This window comes from Erythrolamprus reginae, chromosome 8 (genome assembly GCF_031021105.1).
Source record: "Erythrolamprus reginae isolate rEryReg1 chromosome 8, rEryReg1.hap1, whole genome shotgun sequence".
Classification (NCBI taxonomy): Eukaryota; Metazoa; Chordata; class Lepidosauria; order Squamata; family Dipsadidae; genus Erythrolamprus; species Erythrolamprus reginae.
The window spans coordinates 35547208-35560559 of NC_091957.1; the positions used below are offsets into that span (position 1 = coordinate 35547208).

The following is a 13352-nucleotide window of genomic DNA, read 5'->3' on the forward strand; positions in this document are numbered from 1 at the left end:
AGACCCACCCTTCCTGGCTTGTGGAGTTTTATCTTTGAGAGTCGTGGGACCTGACTGTGAACTTTGGCGTCTTGGAATCCTGGTTTGTGCCTTTGACTATTGAAACCTTGGGGGGGGGGGGTGCCAGCAAGAAGCTTGCTGTATTGTCTGGACATCAGGACCCTGCTGTACCGTATTATATCCTGTCTGTTGGGAAGAACAGGTTTTCCTCTGTGCTTATTTTTTCCAGTTATAAAATACTTTTGGCTTTTACCAGAGTGTCTGGCTGTTTTTTCCAGTTGGTGTTGAGGTCTGGGGGAACCCAGACAGAACAGGTACACTGAGAGCATATACACCAAAGAGAAATTCCTTGTCTGTCCAATCACACTTGGCCAGCAAAGAATTCTATTACATTTTATTCTATTAGAACAAATATTTGAGATCATTCATTACAGGATATTTTTAGATGTTCTGCACCTGCTTACATACGGTAGTCCTTATCAACTTGATAACACATCCACATGAGTATTTCTTACATCAGTTTATTTCTCCTCTTTTCTGTGCCATAATACACATTTTTCTAATGATGCAACACAAAGACGGAGCAGGCTGAACTTAGAAAAATGCCCTTTGGTGAGAGACAACTTTCCATATTAAGGATTTCACACTTTCCACGGCTGCTTTCTGCACTTTTTGAGTTATAAATTAATGAATCCTTCAACAGATTAATCGTACAACATATTCTAGAGATTTAAAACTGTAAGTGTTTCAATACTAATAGGAAATAATTTGAGTGAGACATTTTTGTAACAGGATTACACTGTTCCTGACACAGTGGGTCATTGCTGAGCGCTGCAATGACAAATGCATGAAGTCAGCGAAAGCAAGCAATGATTCTACTTGCCCTGGAGCATGCAACTAATCAGGAGGCTGCCGAGGACAATTTGTACACCAGGAGCAGCTCTCGCCGATGGACTCTTTCAATAGGAAAGGCTAACGTTTTCTTCAAATTGAACTCAACTGTCAGTGACAGTATGGACAGGTCCACGTGCCCAGGTTAATTTTGGGCAGCAGTACAGGAAGGGTGGCCACTGCCTTCACGAAGCAGGACCCAGAGCTGCTCGGCTGACAAGCCCAAACATGGCCGGCCAGGTGCTGCCACCCACTGAGGCTCGTTTCAAAGCAGAACATGGGGAGTTTGGAAGTAGCTGCTGCAACAGCTTTAGGAAAAGGAGTGGCTGCAGGCAGAACTCCGTGAGCCACTAAAATAAATCAGGCCAGTGTTCTTTACAAAGGTAACCACAGCCACAGACTATACAGTGGTACCTCTACCTAAGAAAGCCCCTACTTATGAACTTTTCTAGATAAGAACCGGGTGTTCGAGATTTTTTTTGCCTCTTCTCAAAACCATTTTCCACTTACAAACCCAAGCCTCCAAAATTGTAACCGGAAAAGGTGGGGAGAAGCCTCTGTGGGGCCTCTCTAGGAATCTCCTAAGAGGAAATATGGCCGGAAAAGGCAGGGAAAAGCCTCCGCGGGGCCTCTCTAGGAATCTCCTGAGGAAATAGAGCCAGAAAAGGCAGGGAGAAGCCTTCGCGGAGCCTCTCTAGGAATCTCTTGAGAGGAAATAGGGCTGGAAAAGGCGGGGAGAAGCCTCTGTGGGGCCTCTCTAGGAATTTCCTGGGAGGAAACAGGGCCGGAAAAGGCAGGGAGAAGTCTCTGTGGGGCCTCTCCAGGAATCTCCTGGGAGGAAACAGGGCCGGAAAAGGTGGGGAGAAGTCTCTGAGGGGCCTCTCTAGGAATCTCCTGGGAGGAAACAGGGCCTACACCCTCCCTGTGGTTTCCCCAATTGCACGCATTATTTGCTTTTACATTGATTCCTATGGGAAAAATAGTTTCTTCTTACAAACTGTTCTACTTAAGAACCTGGTCACGGAACAAATTAAGTTCGTAAGTAGAGGTACCATTTTATTTAGTATTTATTTGTTTGTTTGTTTGTTTGTTTGTTTGTTTGTTTGTTAGACTTGTATACTGCCCCTCTCCGAGGACTCGGGGCAGCTCACAACATATCAAAAAATATATACAATTAATATAACTAATCTAAAAACCCTTCCAAAAAACCTTGAAACATTATAAACCATTCATTCAGATTCAAACAGCAAACATACAACATACTTGTTGGCCAGAGGCCACGGTTTAGTGACCCCCAAGCCTTACGGCATTAATAGGTTTTCAAATTCTTGCGGAAGGCGAGGAGGGTGGGAGTAGTATGAATCTCTGGGGGGAGCTTTTCCCCTAGGCCCCACCAAGCGACACTGTCTAGTTGATGGAACCTGGAGAAGGTTGCTGGGATTCATGTGGCAGGCTGTGGGCACAACTCCATGAGAACCGCTTGATCAGGAAAAGAAGAAAAACAGGAGAAAACGATTGATTCTGAGAAGAGAACCTACTGTATGTATTTCGCTGTCCCCACATGTTAGCAAGAACAGATAGCCCTCAACTTACGACTGACTTAGTAACTTTTAGAAGTGATGGTGGATCTCCCCAGGGATACCTATCACTCTGATCCAAAGTTCTGACCCTTCCCCTGCCTGTGCTCACACAAGCACACTCTGGGCACTCTTTGCAACCATTTGTAGCGTTTGGCAACTACAATTTGAGGTTTTTGCTGGAAATTGGTATTTACTACTGAGTTTCTGCAAAAAAAAAATCATTGCAAATAATGGATTTGTATAATGATTGTCACAAAAATGGTTGTAAAATCAGGCATGGTCATGTGGTGAACAAGACGCAAAGTTTCAAAATTTACAAAGTAATTTTGTGTTCAATTCTAAGTCAAGGATCACCTGGAGTAATGGTTACATGAAGTATTCCCCTTGCTCTTCAGGTTTATAGCAAGTACCTAAACCTTAAATTTGTTGCAGAACTAGACTTTATCCATCTCTCTCCATTTTTTAAACATTTTTTTAGTAAGGAATGACATGCTACAGATCTTTGAAAATGCTCTGGAAGTCTTACAAACAATGAAACTCAAAATGCTTTGAAGTAAAAAAGCTTAATGCTTCCATTATAACGGAAGTACATAATTACACATTATGAGATTACACTGCAATAAATTAGTGAACTGTTATGAGGTGAGATGCAAAGACATTTGTGGTGTAAGCTGTATGATTTTTCAAATCTTTAATAGTAAAATGGCATTCAATTTCATAGCATTTTATTGAAGATACATAAGATCATTTGAAGCAAAAGGCTGTAATTTGCCATTATAGATGGCACTGTAGATCTCATACTTAAATTTTTCTCATGGGTCCTGCAATGCCCTGGTTCATCCTTATTCATGTGATGAACTTGTTTGTGTGCTATAAAAATATTTTTATATTTCTGTATCGTTTATCATAATTGCATGTTATTTTGACTGCAAGATACCATCAGTATAAGAAATTGATAGAAACCTACATAAGGGAATAGAAGCAAGCCATGGATCCTAATGTCCTTTCTCAAGTAAGCTTCAGATCTAAGCCAGCAAATATATTTTTATATGTTGGAAGAATCAGTGTTGGCCATTTTAATCATCTATTTTGCCGAGCGCTGTGAATAAGACCCTAAACAATTAAGAACCTGAAACATTACTGTAACCTTGAAGTCAAATCCAAATTTGTAGCATAGTTCTTTAAGACTGATGTTATACAGTCTCAACCGTGACTTCTCCCTGTTAAACATACCTAGTTCCCTCAACCATTCGTTCATCATATGATTTAGCCTCCAACCACTGGTACAATATAGAGGTACTATCATTTCTTGAGATATTGATGCCCTCTGTTGATGCATCCTAGGACTGCATTGGCTTGTTTGGTAGCTGCAGCACACTGCTGACTCACACTTAAGAAGTGATCCACTCTCTCTCTGTACTATTGCTGAATCAGGTACTGCCTATTCCAATGATGGCGAACCTATGGCACGGTGCCACAGGTGGCACACGGAGCCATATCTGCTGGCATGCAAGCCGTTGCCCTAGCTCAGTTCATGTATGTCTCGGGCAGCTGATTTTTGGCTTGCACAGAGGCTCTGCGAGGGCATTTTTGGCTTCCAGAAAGCCTCCAGAGAGGATGGGGGAGGGCGTTTTTATTCTTCCTGGGCTCCAAGGAAGCCTTTGAAGCTTGGCGAGGGCGAAACACGAGCCTACTGGGACCACCAGAAGTTGGGAAACAGGCCGTTTCCAACCTCCAAAGGGCCTCCAGGGGGGCGGGGGAAGCAGTTTTCGCCCTCCCCAGGCATTGAATTATGGGTGTGGGCACTTGCGCAAATGCAATAGCATGCGCCATGCTCTTTCAGCACCCGAGGGGAAAAAGGTTCACCATCACTGGCTTATTCTATACCTGTACATTAGATTTCTCTTGCCTAATTGTAATACTTTACATTTCTCACCACTGAGCTACATTTTGTTGGATAGAGCCCAGGGTTGATCCCTCTGCATCCTGAGTCTGTCGTCTAAACTGTTAGTTGTTCCATGCAGCTTGGTGTCATTTGCCAATTTCATGAGCTCCCCTTCTATCCCCCCACCTAGATGATTTATGAAGTACTGGGCCCTAGACAGAACCTTGAGCACCCCACTGCATGCTTCTCTCCGTGTGGATGTACTGTAGTTCCATTAACTCTCCCTGAGTTCCCTTGGCCAGCCAACTGTGAAGCCATCTCATGGGGGTACAGTCTATCCCACATGGTTCTATCTTTCCAAAAAGTAGGATGTGATTGACTTGTCAAATGCCTTACTGAAGTCCAACTAAACTATATCCACATTATTTTCCAGATCCACTAATTAAGATACTTTATCAAAAAAGGCAAGAAGGTTTATCCAGCATGATTTGTTTTTCACAAGCCCATATTGGCTTCTAGGGATTGCTTTATTCATCTCCTCAGCCTGAGCATCTTTTCAAGGAAGAAATGGTCATTTAAACAATAAAATCCAGATTTCAGGAATTATGCAAACTCAAGTAAAGTCATCCTGCACATTTAAAATATTTTCTTACATTTTATTATTCTATCTACTGAAAAGTTATTATTTTATAAAGCAGTAATTATTGATTTATTTGTGGTAGGTGGTGTAGTAGAAAATTTTGAAGACCCAATTTGCAATGTCACCTCGATTAGAGGGTATTTCCAGCTTTTACCACAGCAAGATGTGGAACTGCTGAATAAGCTTGGATATATTTCCCAAATAAGCTTTGGGAAAAAGGGGACATTACCTTATGTCTCTCTCTTATGTACACTGTACACTCTCCTTATGTACACTCAGAGCATATGCACCAAAGACAAATTCCTTCTGTGTCCAATCACACTTGGCCAATAAAGAATTTTATAAAGAATTCTATTATTACCCTATTAAAGCAAGATCTACTCTTACTGGTTCAATAATTCTAGAATGAAGGCACATATAAGACAGTACCAATGTCTATAATATATACATTCATTGTGTTTCATTTGTTAAAAATTGCTTGATATTAAGACCGATGAAAATGATGCAATCCCACCATTTATTTAATGTAGTTATATTTAAAAGCCATAAAATCATTTGAATAGGTTTCAGCAAATTTTGTAGCAATGTAATTACATTAATTATAAAACCAAAATCAGAATAGGTAAGAACAAGCATCAAAATTCTAACACTGAGATGCCCAGAATATATTAGCTATTTATAAACTTAGTTATTGTTGGCCCTTTGTTCAAACAAACCCCTTGGCACTTAGTGAAGCACCTGCATTAGATGTGTAGCATATTCTGGAATAGCCACACATGAAAAACATGTTGTAGAATTAGAAATAGCTTCTTTCTGCACACATTTTGTGATTTGCTTCAAAAAGAAGAAACTTGAAAACCTGGTTTATATGTACCAACAAATAATGAACCCGGATGCCTCCATCCTCTTTAACTACTAGAGCTGGCAAGAAGCCTGAGGTGGAGTCATATACTTGGCTAGTATGCTGTTTACTTAGAGACCTACAAGCAAAAAGGAAAAATATATTCTGAAATGATTCTGGGAACACAAAATTCTGGCTTCATATTGCAGCTACAGTATGGGTTCTTTTGCTTCCAACTTCACTAGTATTATAATAACTGGGTTAATGCATCACAGTAAGATTATTTTGCTGACTATTATTACTAAATAAAGCACAATGAGCTTTATTCTATATGTTAGGTCAAAGCATGTAGCTTTATAAGCACGATGGTTGAGTTCACAGGAATGCTAAGTCATAACTGGAGTGCAAAATCATACAGTCACACTTTAAGTTTTGGGGTGGCATCAGGGCCCCCAACCAAATGGGAGGGGTCAAGGGAAAAATACCACCTAAGTCTGATTCATAATAAAAACATTCAAGATTTTTATTTTATTTTATTTATTTGATTTGTATGCCGCCCCTCTCCGGAGACTCGGAGCGGCATACAAATATGTTCAATATATTTTTCTGTCACTTTAAAAATGTGCTGACAAACTTTTGGTCTGCAAACTAACCACATACAGGTCTGTGCAAGGCATGAAATCCATCAGTCTCCATTAAACAAGGCAATTGCAAGAACACTCATTTCATCTCAAAAGTCTGCCTAGGCAAAAAGCTCTTTTGTAACACAAAGGAAAAATGTTTTTAAACGAAAGACAGCTGGACTCATCAAACCTTGCAGTACTATGACAAACCCAGATCTGAGGGCAAGCCAAGAGCAGTGAGACAGCAGAGGCAGACTTGCGCTGGCACACTCGGTGAACTTTGACGCAGACTTGAACCAAAAGCCCTGCCCTGAACGCAGAACAGGCTTCTCTACCTTCCTTTGAGGGTTCAAAGACGTCAATGCTTTCCCCCACCCAGGCCGGGTCTCTTTATAGAATGCCTTGGGCCAGTGTCATCTGGCGTGGCTGTACTTTCTTAACACTCCTCTAAGCTGGGTAAAATCTGGATGGGTGACTCGCCCATCTATCACGCATTTCTGATAAATGTTACCTCCAGAAGTATTATTAGGCAAGAGTTAACATGTCTGTATTTCAGAGAAACTGAAATCAAGAATCCACATACATGTACTCATTTACTGGCTGAAGCATTTGCCTAGGTGTCATTTTTACATCAGCAGCCTTACCTATAAAGACCCCTCTCTGCTTACAAAGTTTGTTCTTTCTCAAAAGAACAATTTTAAAAATTGATGAATATAGAACATTGACAGCAGAAAAAGACTTCTGCCCTTATACTCTTTCCTGTATTTTATCTTAGGAGGGATCCATGTTCATCCCAGGCATGTTTAAATTCAGTGACTGTGGATTGACCAACCACGTCTGCTGGAAGTTTGTTCCAAGCATCTACTACTCTTTTAGTAAAATAATATTTTCTCACGTTGCTTCTGATCTTTCCCCAACTCACCTCAGATTCTTGTGTTTATTATTATTATATTATAAATATTATTCCACTAGTCAGCTGTAATGCTTTATCTTAAATTCACTTTTTAAAAAGAATATTGTAACATTGTTTCTAACACGTTTTGTTTCTGTATATTAAAGCAATTAGAAGGGGAAAAGGAAAGACAGAACCCTCTTCCAGATAACTTTGCACCTGGCATAATAGTCAGCCTTGTGTTAAAGTGAAATTGCTGACCTACAGTAGAAACAGAAGGGCACAGAAGCTGGCTGGGTGAGTGAGGGCAGTCTCTCTTTCTCTTTCTCTCTCTCTGTGGCTAACCTTCCTCACAGGGTTGTTGCGAGAGAGAAAATGGGAGGCAAAATACAGGTAATCTTCAACTTACGTTAGTTCATTCAGTGGCTGTTCAGTTATGACTCTGAAAATAGTGAGCTATGACCATTCTTCACACCCACGACAATTGCAGCATCCCCGTGGCCACATAATCAAAATTCAGATTATGTTGGCAACGGACTCATTTATGACAGTTGCAATTTCTTGCAGTCATGTAATCCTCTTTTACGACCTTCTGACAAGCGAAACCGATGGGGATGCCACGTTCGCTTTAAACACAATGTTGCTAACTTCACTGCAGTGATTCACTTAACAAATGTGGCAAAACTCTTCCCCTTTAGCAACTGAAATTTTGGGCTCAATTGTGGTCATAAGTTGAGGACTACCTGTGCTTATTAGAGATGTTCACCACCTTGAGTTGACCTATATAATACACACAGATGCAGGATAGATGGATCAGATTGATAGGATAGATTCATAAGATAGACACGATAGATAATATAGATAGAGTTAGAGATAAGATACAGATAGATAAGATAGGTAGCTAGATAAATAAAGAGAAAGAAAGAAAGAGATAAGATAGATAAGATAGAGAGAGATAAGATAGAAAGATATAGAGATAAGATAGATTGATAAGATAGAGATAGAGATAGATAGATAGATAGATAGATGACTAGTAAGATAGAGAGAGAGAAAAGATAGATAAAGATAGAAAGATAGATAGATAAAAGAGAAATAATATAAATTGATAAGATAGAGAAGAAAGAGATAGAGAAATAAAATAGATTGATAGGACAGAGAAGATAATGATAGAAAAATAGAAAGATAGCTAGATAAGATAGCTAGATAGCTAGATGATAAAGAAAGAAAGAGATAAGATAGATAGAGAAGATAGAAAGATATAGAGAGATAAGATAGATTGTAAGGTAGAAAGAAAATAGAAAAATAGAGATATACTAATATTATAGGTTTTACTAATTTATGGAAATGTATATAGTTTGCTTAAGATACAGAGATATGATTTGTAACTTCAGTATGCAAAACGAAACTGTATTGGATCTGTAATAACAATTATGTAAATTATTTTCTTTTTAACAATAAAATTTTAAATAAATTTAAAATAAAGAAAAATAGAGATAGAGAAGATAGTTAGAAAGATATAGAGAGATAAGATAGATTGGTAAGAGATGGAGGGAAATCACAGGAGCCTTCTCTTCTCCAAGAATCTCAGCTGTCATTCAGGGGCCTCGTTCAACTTTCCTTAGTCTCCCTCCCCCCCACCGCATTTCCTTCCGGAGAAAAAGCCATCTCTGCAGGCGGCACCTGGCGACGAAGCCCCGAGCGACGCCCGTCGTGCCGAGGCGGGCGAGGCATTCTTGCTTCCAACCCCAGCAGGCGGGCGCGGCGCTCTGCACGTGCTCAGAGGGCGGCCGCCGCGCGCCCCCTCAACTCACTTGTCGCGGATGATGGTCTGCAGCTCCCGGATCTGGTCGTTCATGGGCAGGAGTTTCAGCTGGGACTCCGCCGCCGCCGCTCCGGGCCAGTCGTGAGGCGTGGTGGTGGTGGCCGCCTCGGTGCCCCCGTCGCCCGCGCAGCAGCCGTTCCCGCTGGCGCTGCAGCAGCATCGGCTCCCTTCGGCGCTGCTGCCGCTGCTGCTATCCGGACTCAGACTGTCCCCGCTGCCTGGGCCGGGTTCAGCGAAGCGCAGCTGCCGAGGCTCGCCGCTCGCCGGCATCCCGAGTTCTGCCCCCGCAGGGCCCACCACGCGCCGGTCGCGGCAAGGCATCGCCTCCATGCGCCGCCGAAGCAGCCCCGGCGCCTCGCCACGCGCTCAGCTTTACCTCAGCCGCGCGGGCCCGCGTGCCGGCCCGTGACGCAGACGGGCGTCCGGGGCTCCCCATTGGCTGGCGCGCCTGCCGCTCGGCGACGCGCCGCCACTCGGGCGTTCGGAGGAGGTGCCCGGGCCCGCCCACTCTCGCCCCCCCTTCAGCCAGCGCGCGCGCGGGGATCTAGCCCCGCCCCTTTCCGGCCTAGCTTGCGCGCCGGACCTGAGGAGCCGCGTCCTGCGCTCGCTTAGTTGCGGGGAAAGTGCCGTGGCCCGAGCGCCTGCCGGACACGCGTGGGCCTCTCCGGGGTCCGTCCGTTGGCTGCTGGGTCTCCCTGAGGGGAAAGAGAGTTCGCGCCGATGGAAAGTCCCCAGCGCCCTGCTCGTTGAACTCCATTTCCCAGAATCTTTTGCGCGAAACTCTTAAAGGGGCGGCTTATATGATTATGATTATGCGTAGCCAAACTGGTCCTTTGGTGCTGTGTTCCCCCCCCCCGCCCTTTCTCGTTTGCATGCAAGCCAGGCTGCTTCGGGGCTGTGGTGGTGCACCAACCCGCAAGGGAAGCGTCTGACTGAAAGAAGCTGCAGGTCCTGCTTGCAAAGCGCAAAGGGGCGCATTTGTAGAGGGTGCGGAAATAGCGTGTTTTTCTGAATGGCGAAATTCGCTCCTATTTTACATCTCATGTGTCCTGCCTGTCTTTGAAATAGCATACAGTGGTACCTCTTCTTACCAACTTAATACGTTCCATGGTCAGGTTGTTAAGTAGAAAAGTTTGTAAGAAGCAGTAATTTCCCCCATAGGAATCAATGTAAAAGCAAATAATGCCTGCGATTGGGGAAACCACAGGGAGGGTGTAGGCCCTGTTTCCTCCCAGAAGATTCCTAGAGAGGCCCCATGGAGGCTTCTTCCTGCCTTTTCAGGCCCTGTTTCCTCAGGAGATTCCTAGAGGCCTCACAGAGGCTTCTCCCCGTCTTTTCCAGCCCTGTTTCCTCCCAGGAGATTCCTAGAGAGACCCGCGCAGAGGCTTCTCCCTGCCTTTTCCGATTACAGTTTTGGGGGCTCAGGTTTGTAAGTGGAAAATGGTTCTTGAGAAGAGGCAAAAAAAATCTTGAACACTTGGTTGTTATCTAGAAAAGTTTGTAAGTAGAGGCGTTCTTAGGTAGAGGTACCACTGTACAGAAGTAGTCCATGACTTATTGCAGAATTCCATTGGTGAGCAGGGGGGGGGGTAAATTCTACAGATTTTACGGCCGCAATGAAGCAAATCACAAATAGATTTCTTTATTTTAATTTAGATCTCTAAATAGTAGAAAGTGCCACCTGGCCACCATTTTCAAGGAAAGAATGTGTGTAGAGCCCTGTTGTAGAATCTTGCTTTGTTTAGGGAGGCAAATTTTCTAATCAATGTGTTCCAACATTCTTAGCAAAGCAAACATAAGAATTCACGATAACTGATAATGGGTTTACTTACGGGAGAGCCTTAACTATTACAACATTTCCCACAGCAGGTTGCTGTAGATCTAAACTAGGAACTTGGCGTACTTATCTAAACTGTCTTAATGAACTAAGCAATTTGCACTCTGCAGTGGGGTGGGGGGGGGGGGTGATCTTCTTTTTTAGTTATATTTTTAATTGGAGAAATGGATTTAAAATCAGGTGTGTGCTCTTTTTTATCTCATTTCCTGCATTCATTAAAATGGGTTGATCACACCTTATTTTTCTATTTGATTCAGAGGATATTTATACTTGAAAATGTATAAAATGTTGACATTGAAACTAATGTTTGGGCAGACCATAATCCTATAGTGATGCAATGGAAAGGGAAAAGTAGAAAATTTAGATGGACATTAAGACGGGAAATATTACTAGAAAAATATTTTGAATTACTGTATATGCAAAAAATGGCGTTTTTCTTTCAAAAAAATAAAAGAGAACATACTTCCTCGCAAATACTTTGGGGTACTTGCAATGTTTTCATTGCCACCTGCATACTGTACTATGTGGATAGGATGATTTGGTCTTTGTCAGGCAGGTGAAGCAAGTTTTATGCCTTGGGAGTTATTGACTGAAAATTTTGCAATAATGGCACAGAAAGATAGGGGCACACTATACCTTTAAAAAAAAAATCACAAATGGCAACCACAGGAAGCTGCAAACACTGGTTGCCAAAAGCTTGAATTTTGATGTAACCGGATGCTGCGAGTGTGAAGGTCATAAATGCACAATCATTCAGTGGCTGTTGTAACTTTGAATGATCACTAAATGAGTAGTACTTGGAAGCTGAGGATTACTTTGCAGCCACTGACTTTTAAATCAGGTGGGTTTTAGGCAGGTTCTGATCAGTTCTGGAGAGCCACGGGTGGAAGAAATTTGGAGTTCGGAGAACCGGTAAATACCACCTCTGCCTGGCCCCCCCTCCATCTATTCTCTGAAATTGAGATTTTGCAATTGCCTTTCCCTGCCACACCCACAAAACCAGTAGTAAAAAAAAATTTGAAACCCACCTCTGCTGTAAATAGTTTGTAGAGCAACATATAATACCATAGAATCTAATTTTCTGTTTTATACAGAGTTCAGTTTGAACGGAAACACTCATCCAAATGTCATAGAACAATACAGGCAATTCCATTGTGTTCTATTTTATCTTACATCCTGAGCCATAAAACTAGATCATTTTTCAGGATTGCATGGAAAATATGGGAAACACTCCACAACCTGCATGCAGGATATTGCCATCCCTCCATCTTGAGTGTGTGTGTATGTATGTGTATATGTATGTATGTATGTCACATGTTTTTGTTGAGTTTGAAAATTAAGGGAGACTAGGATAGATCTATTTCCGCCTTGTTCTGGCCTCATCAGCTAGCCATACCTTCACTGGGATTTGTATGTATAGAAGGCAAGGTTTGCAAGTTCAAGTCCCAGTGAGGGTATGGCTAGCTGATGAGGCCAAAATAAGGCCGAAATAGATCTATCCTAGTCTCCCTTAATTTTCAAATTCAGCAAAAACGTGACATATATATACTGTATGTGTGTGTGTGTGTGTGTGTGTGTGTGTGTGTGTGTATATATATATGTCACATGTTTTTTGCTGAATTTGAAAATTAAGGGAGACTAGGATAGATCTATCTATATATATATGTATGTATGTATATATATGGCTTAGTAGTCTTCCTTTTCATTATCAGCAAAAATATGTTACACTTACAGATTATAGTTGTCGGCTATAAAAAGTTTATCTGCCTTGGAATATGGCCCCTGGTGGGGCTGAGAGGCAAAAAGGAAGTTGTATACTCCTCCCATATACCAGGGTGACTTGACATAAATATAATAAATCCAGGCAACACACATGCATACAATATAACTTGCCATGACAAATGTCAATTTCATGGCCCCCAGGCACAGTCAGGTCTTTGTGGCCTTTTGGAAAGCCAGTAGGGTGGGAGCAGTATGGACATTGGGGGAGGGGAGTTGGTTCCATAGAACTGGGGCAGCAACAGAGAAGGCCCTCCATGGCCCCTCTAACCTGCATTGCGTAGTTGACGGAACCCGGAGCAAGCCAACTCTATGTGATCTTATTGGTCTCTGGGAGGTCAAACAATTATAGCATGGTGATTTGTACAAATAAAACATTAGATAAGTAATGATAAAAAGTAATGATAGAAGACAATGGAACAGTAAGCCAAGGACGGTAGGCACAATGGTGCACGTATGCATGCCCCTCTTAGAAAGTGGGAGAGCGGAGTGGTCAATTGTAAATAGTCTGAAGTTAAAGGTTTTGGGGTTAGGAGTAGAAACCACAGTCAGGTAGTGCATT

The 13352-nt window shown here is 42.4% G+C and overlaps 1 protein-coding gene across 1 annotated transcript in view; it reads right to left on the reverse strand.

The window, feature by feature from the left end:
• UPRT (uracil phosphoribosyltransferase homolog) overlaps nucleotides 1-9936 on the reverse strand; it is a 41245-nt gene extending 31309 nt beyond the window's left edge. Inside the window, exon 1 of the mRNA XM_070759648.1 lies at nucleotides 9164-9936. Coding sequence (XP_070615749.1) covers nucleotides 9164-9504 — 341 coding nt within the window. The 5' untranslated portion in view covers nucleotides 9505-9936. The remainder of the gene's footprint in view (nucleotides 1-9163) is intronic.
• Between the last annotated feature and the right edge of the window lie 3416 nt (nucleotides 9937-13352).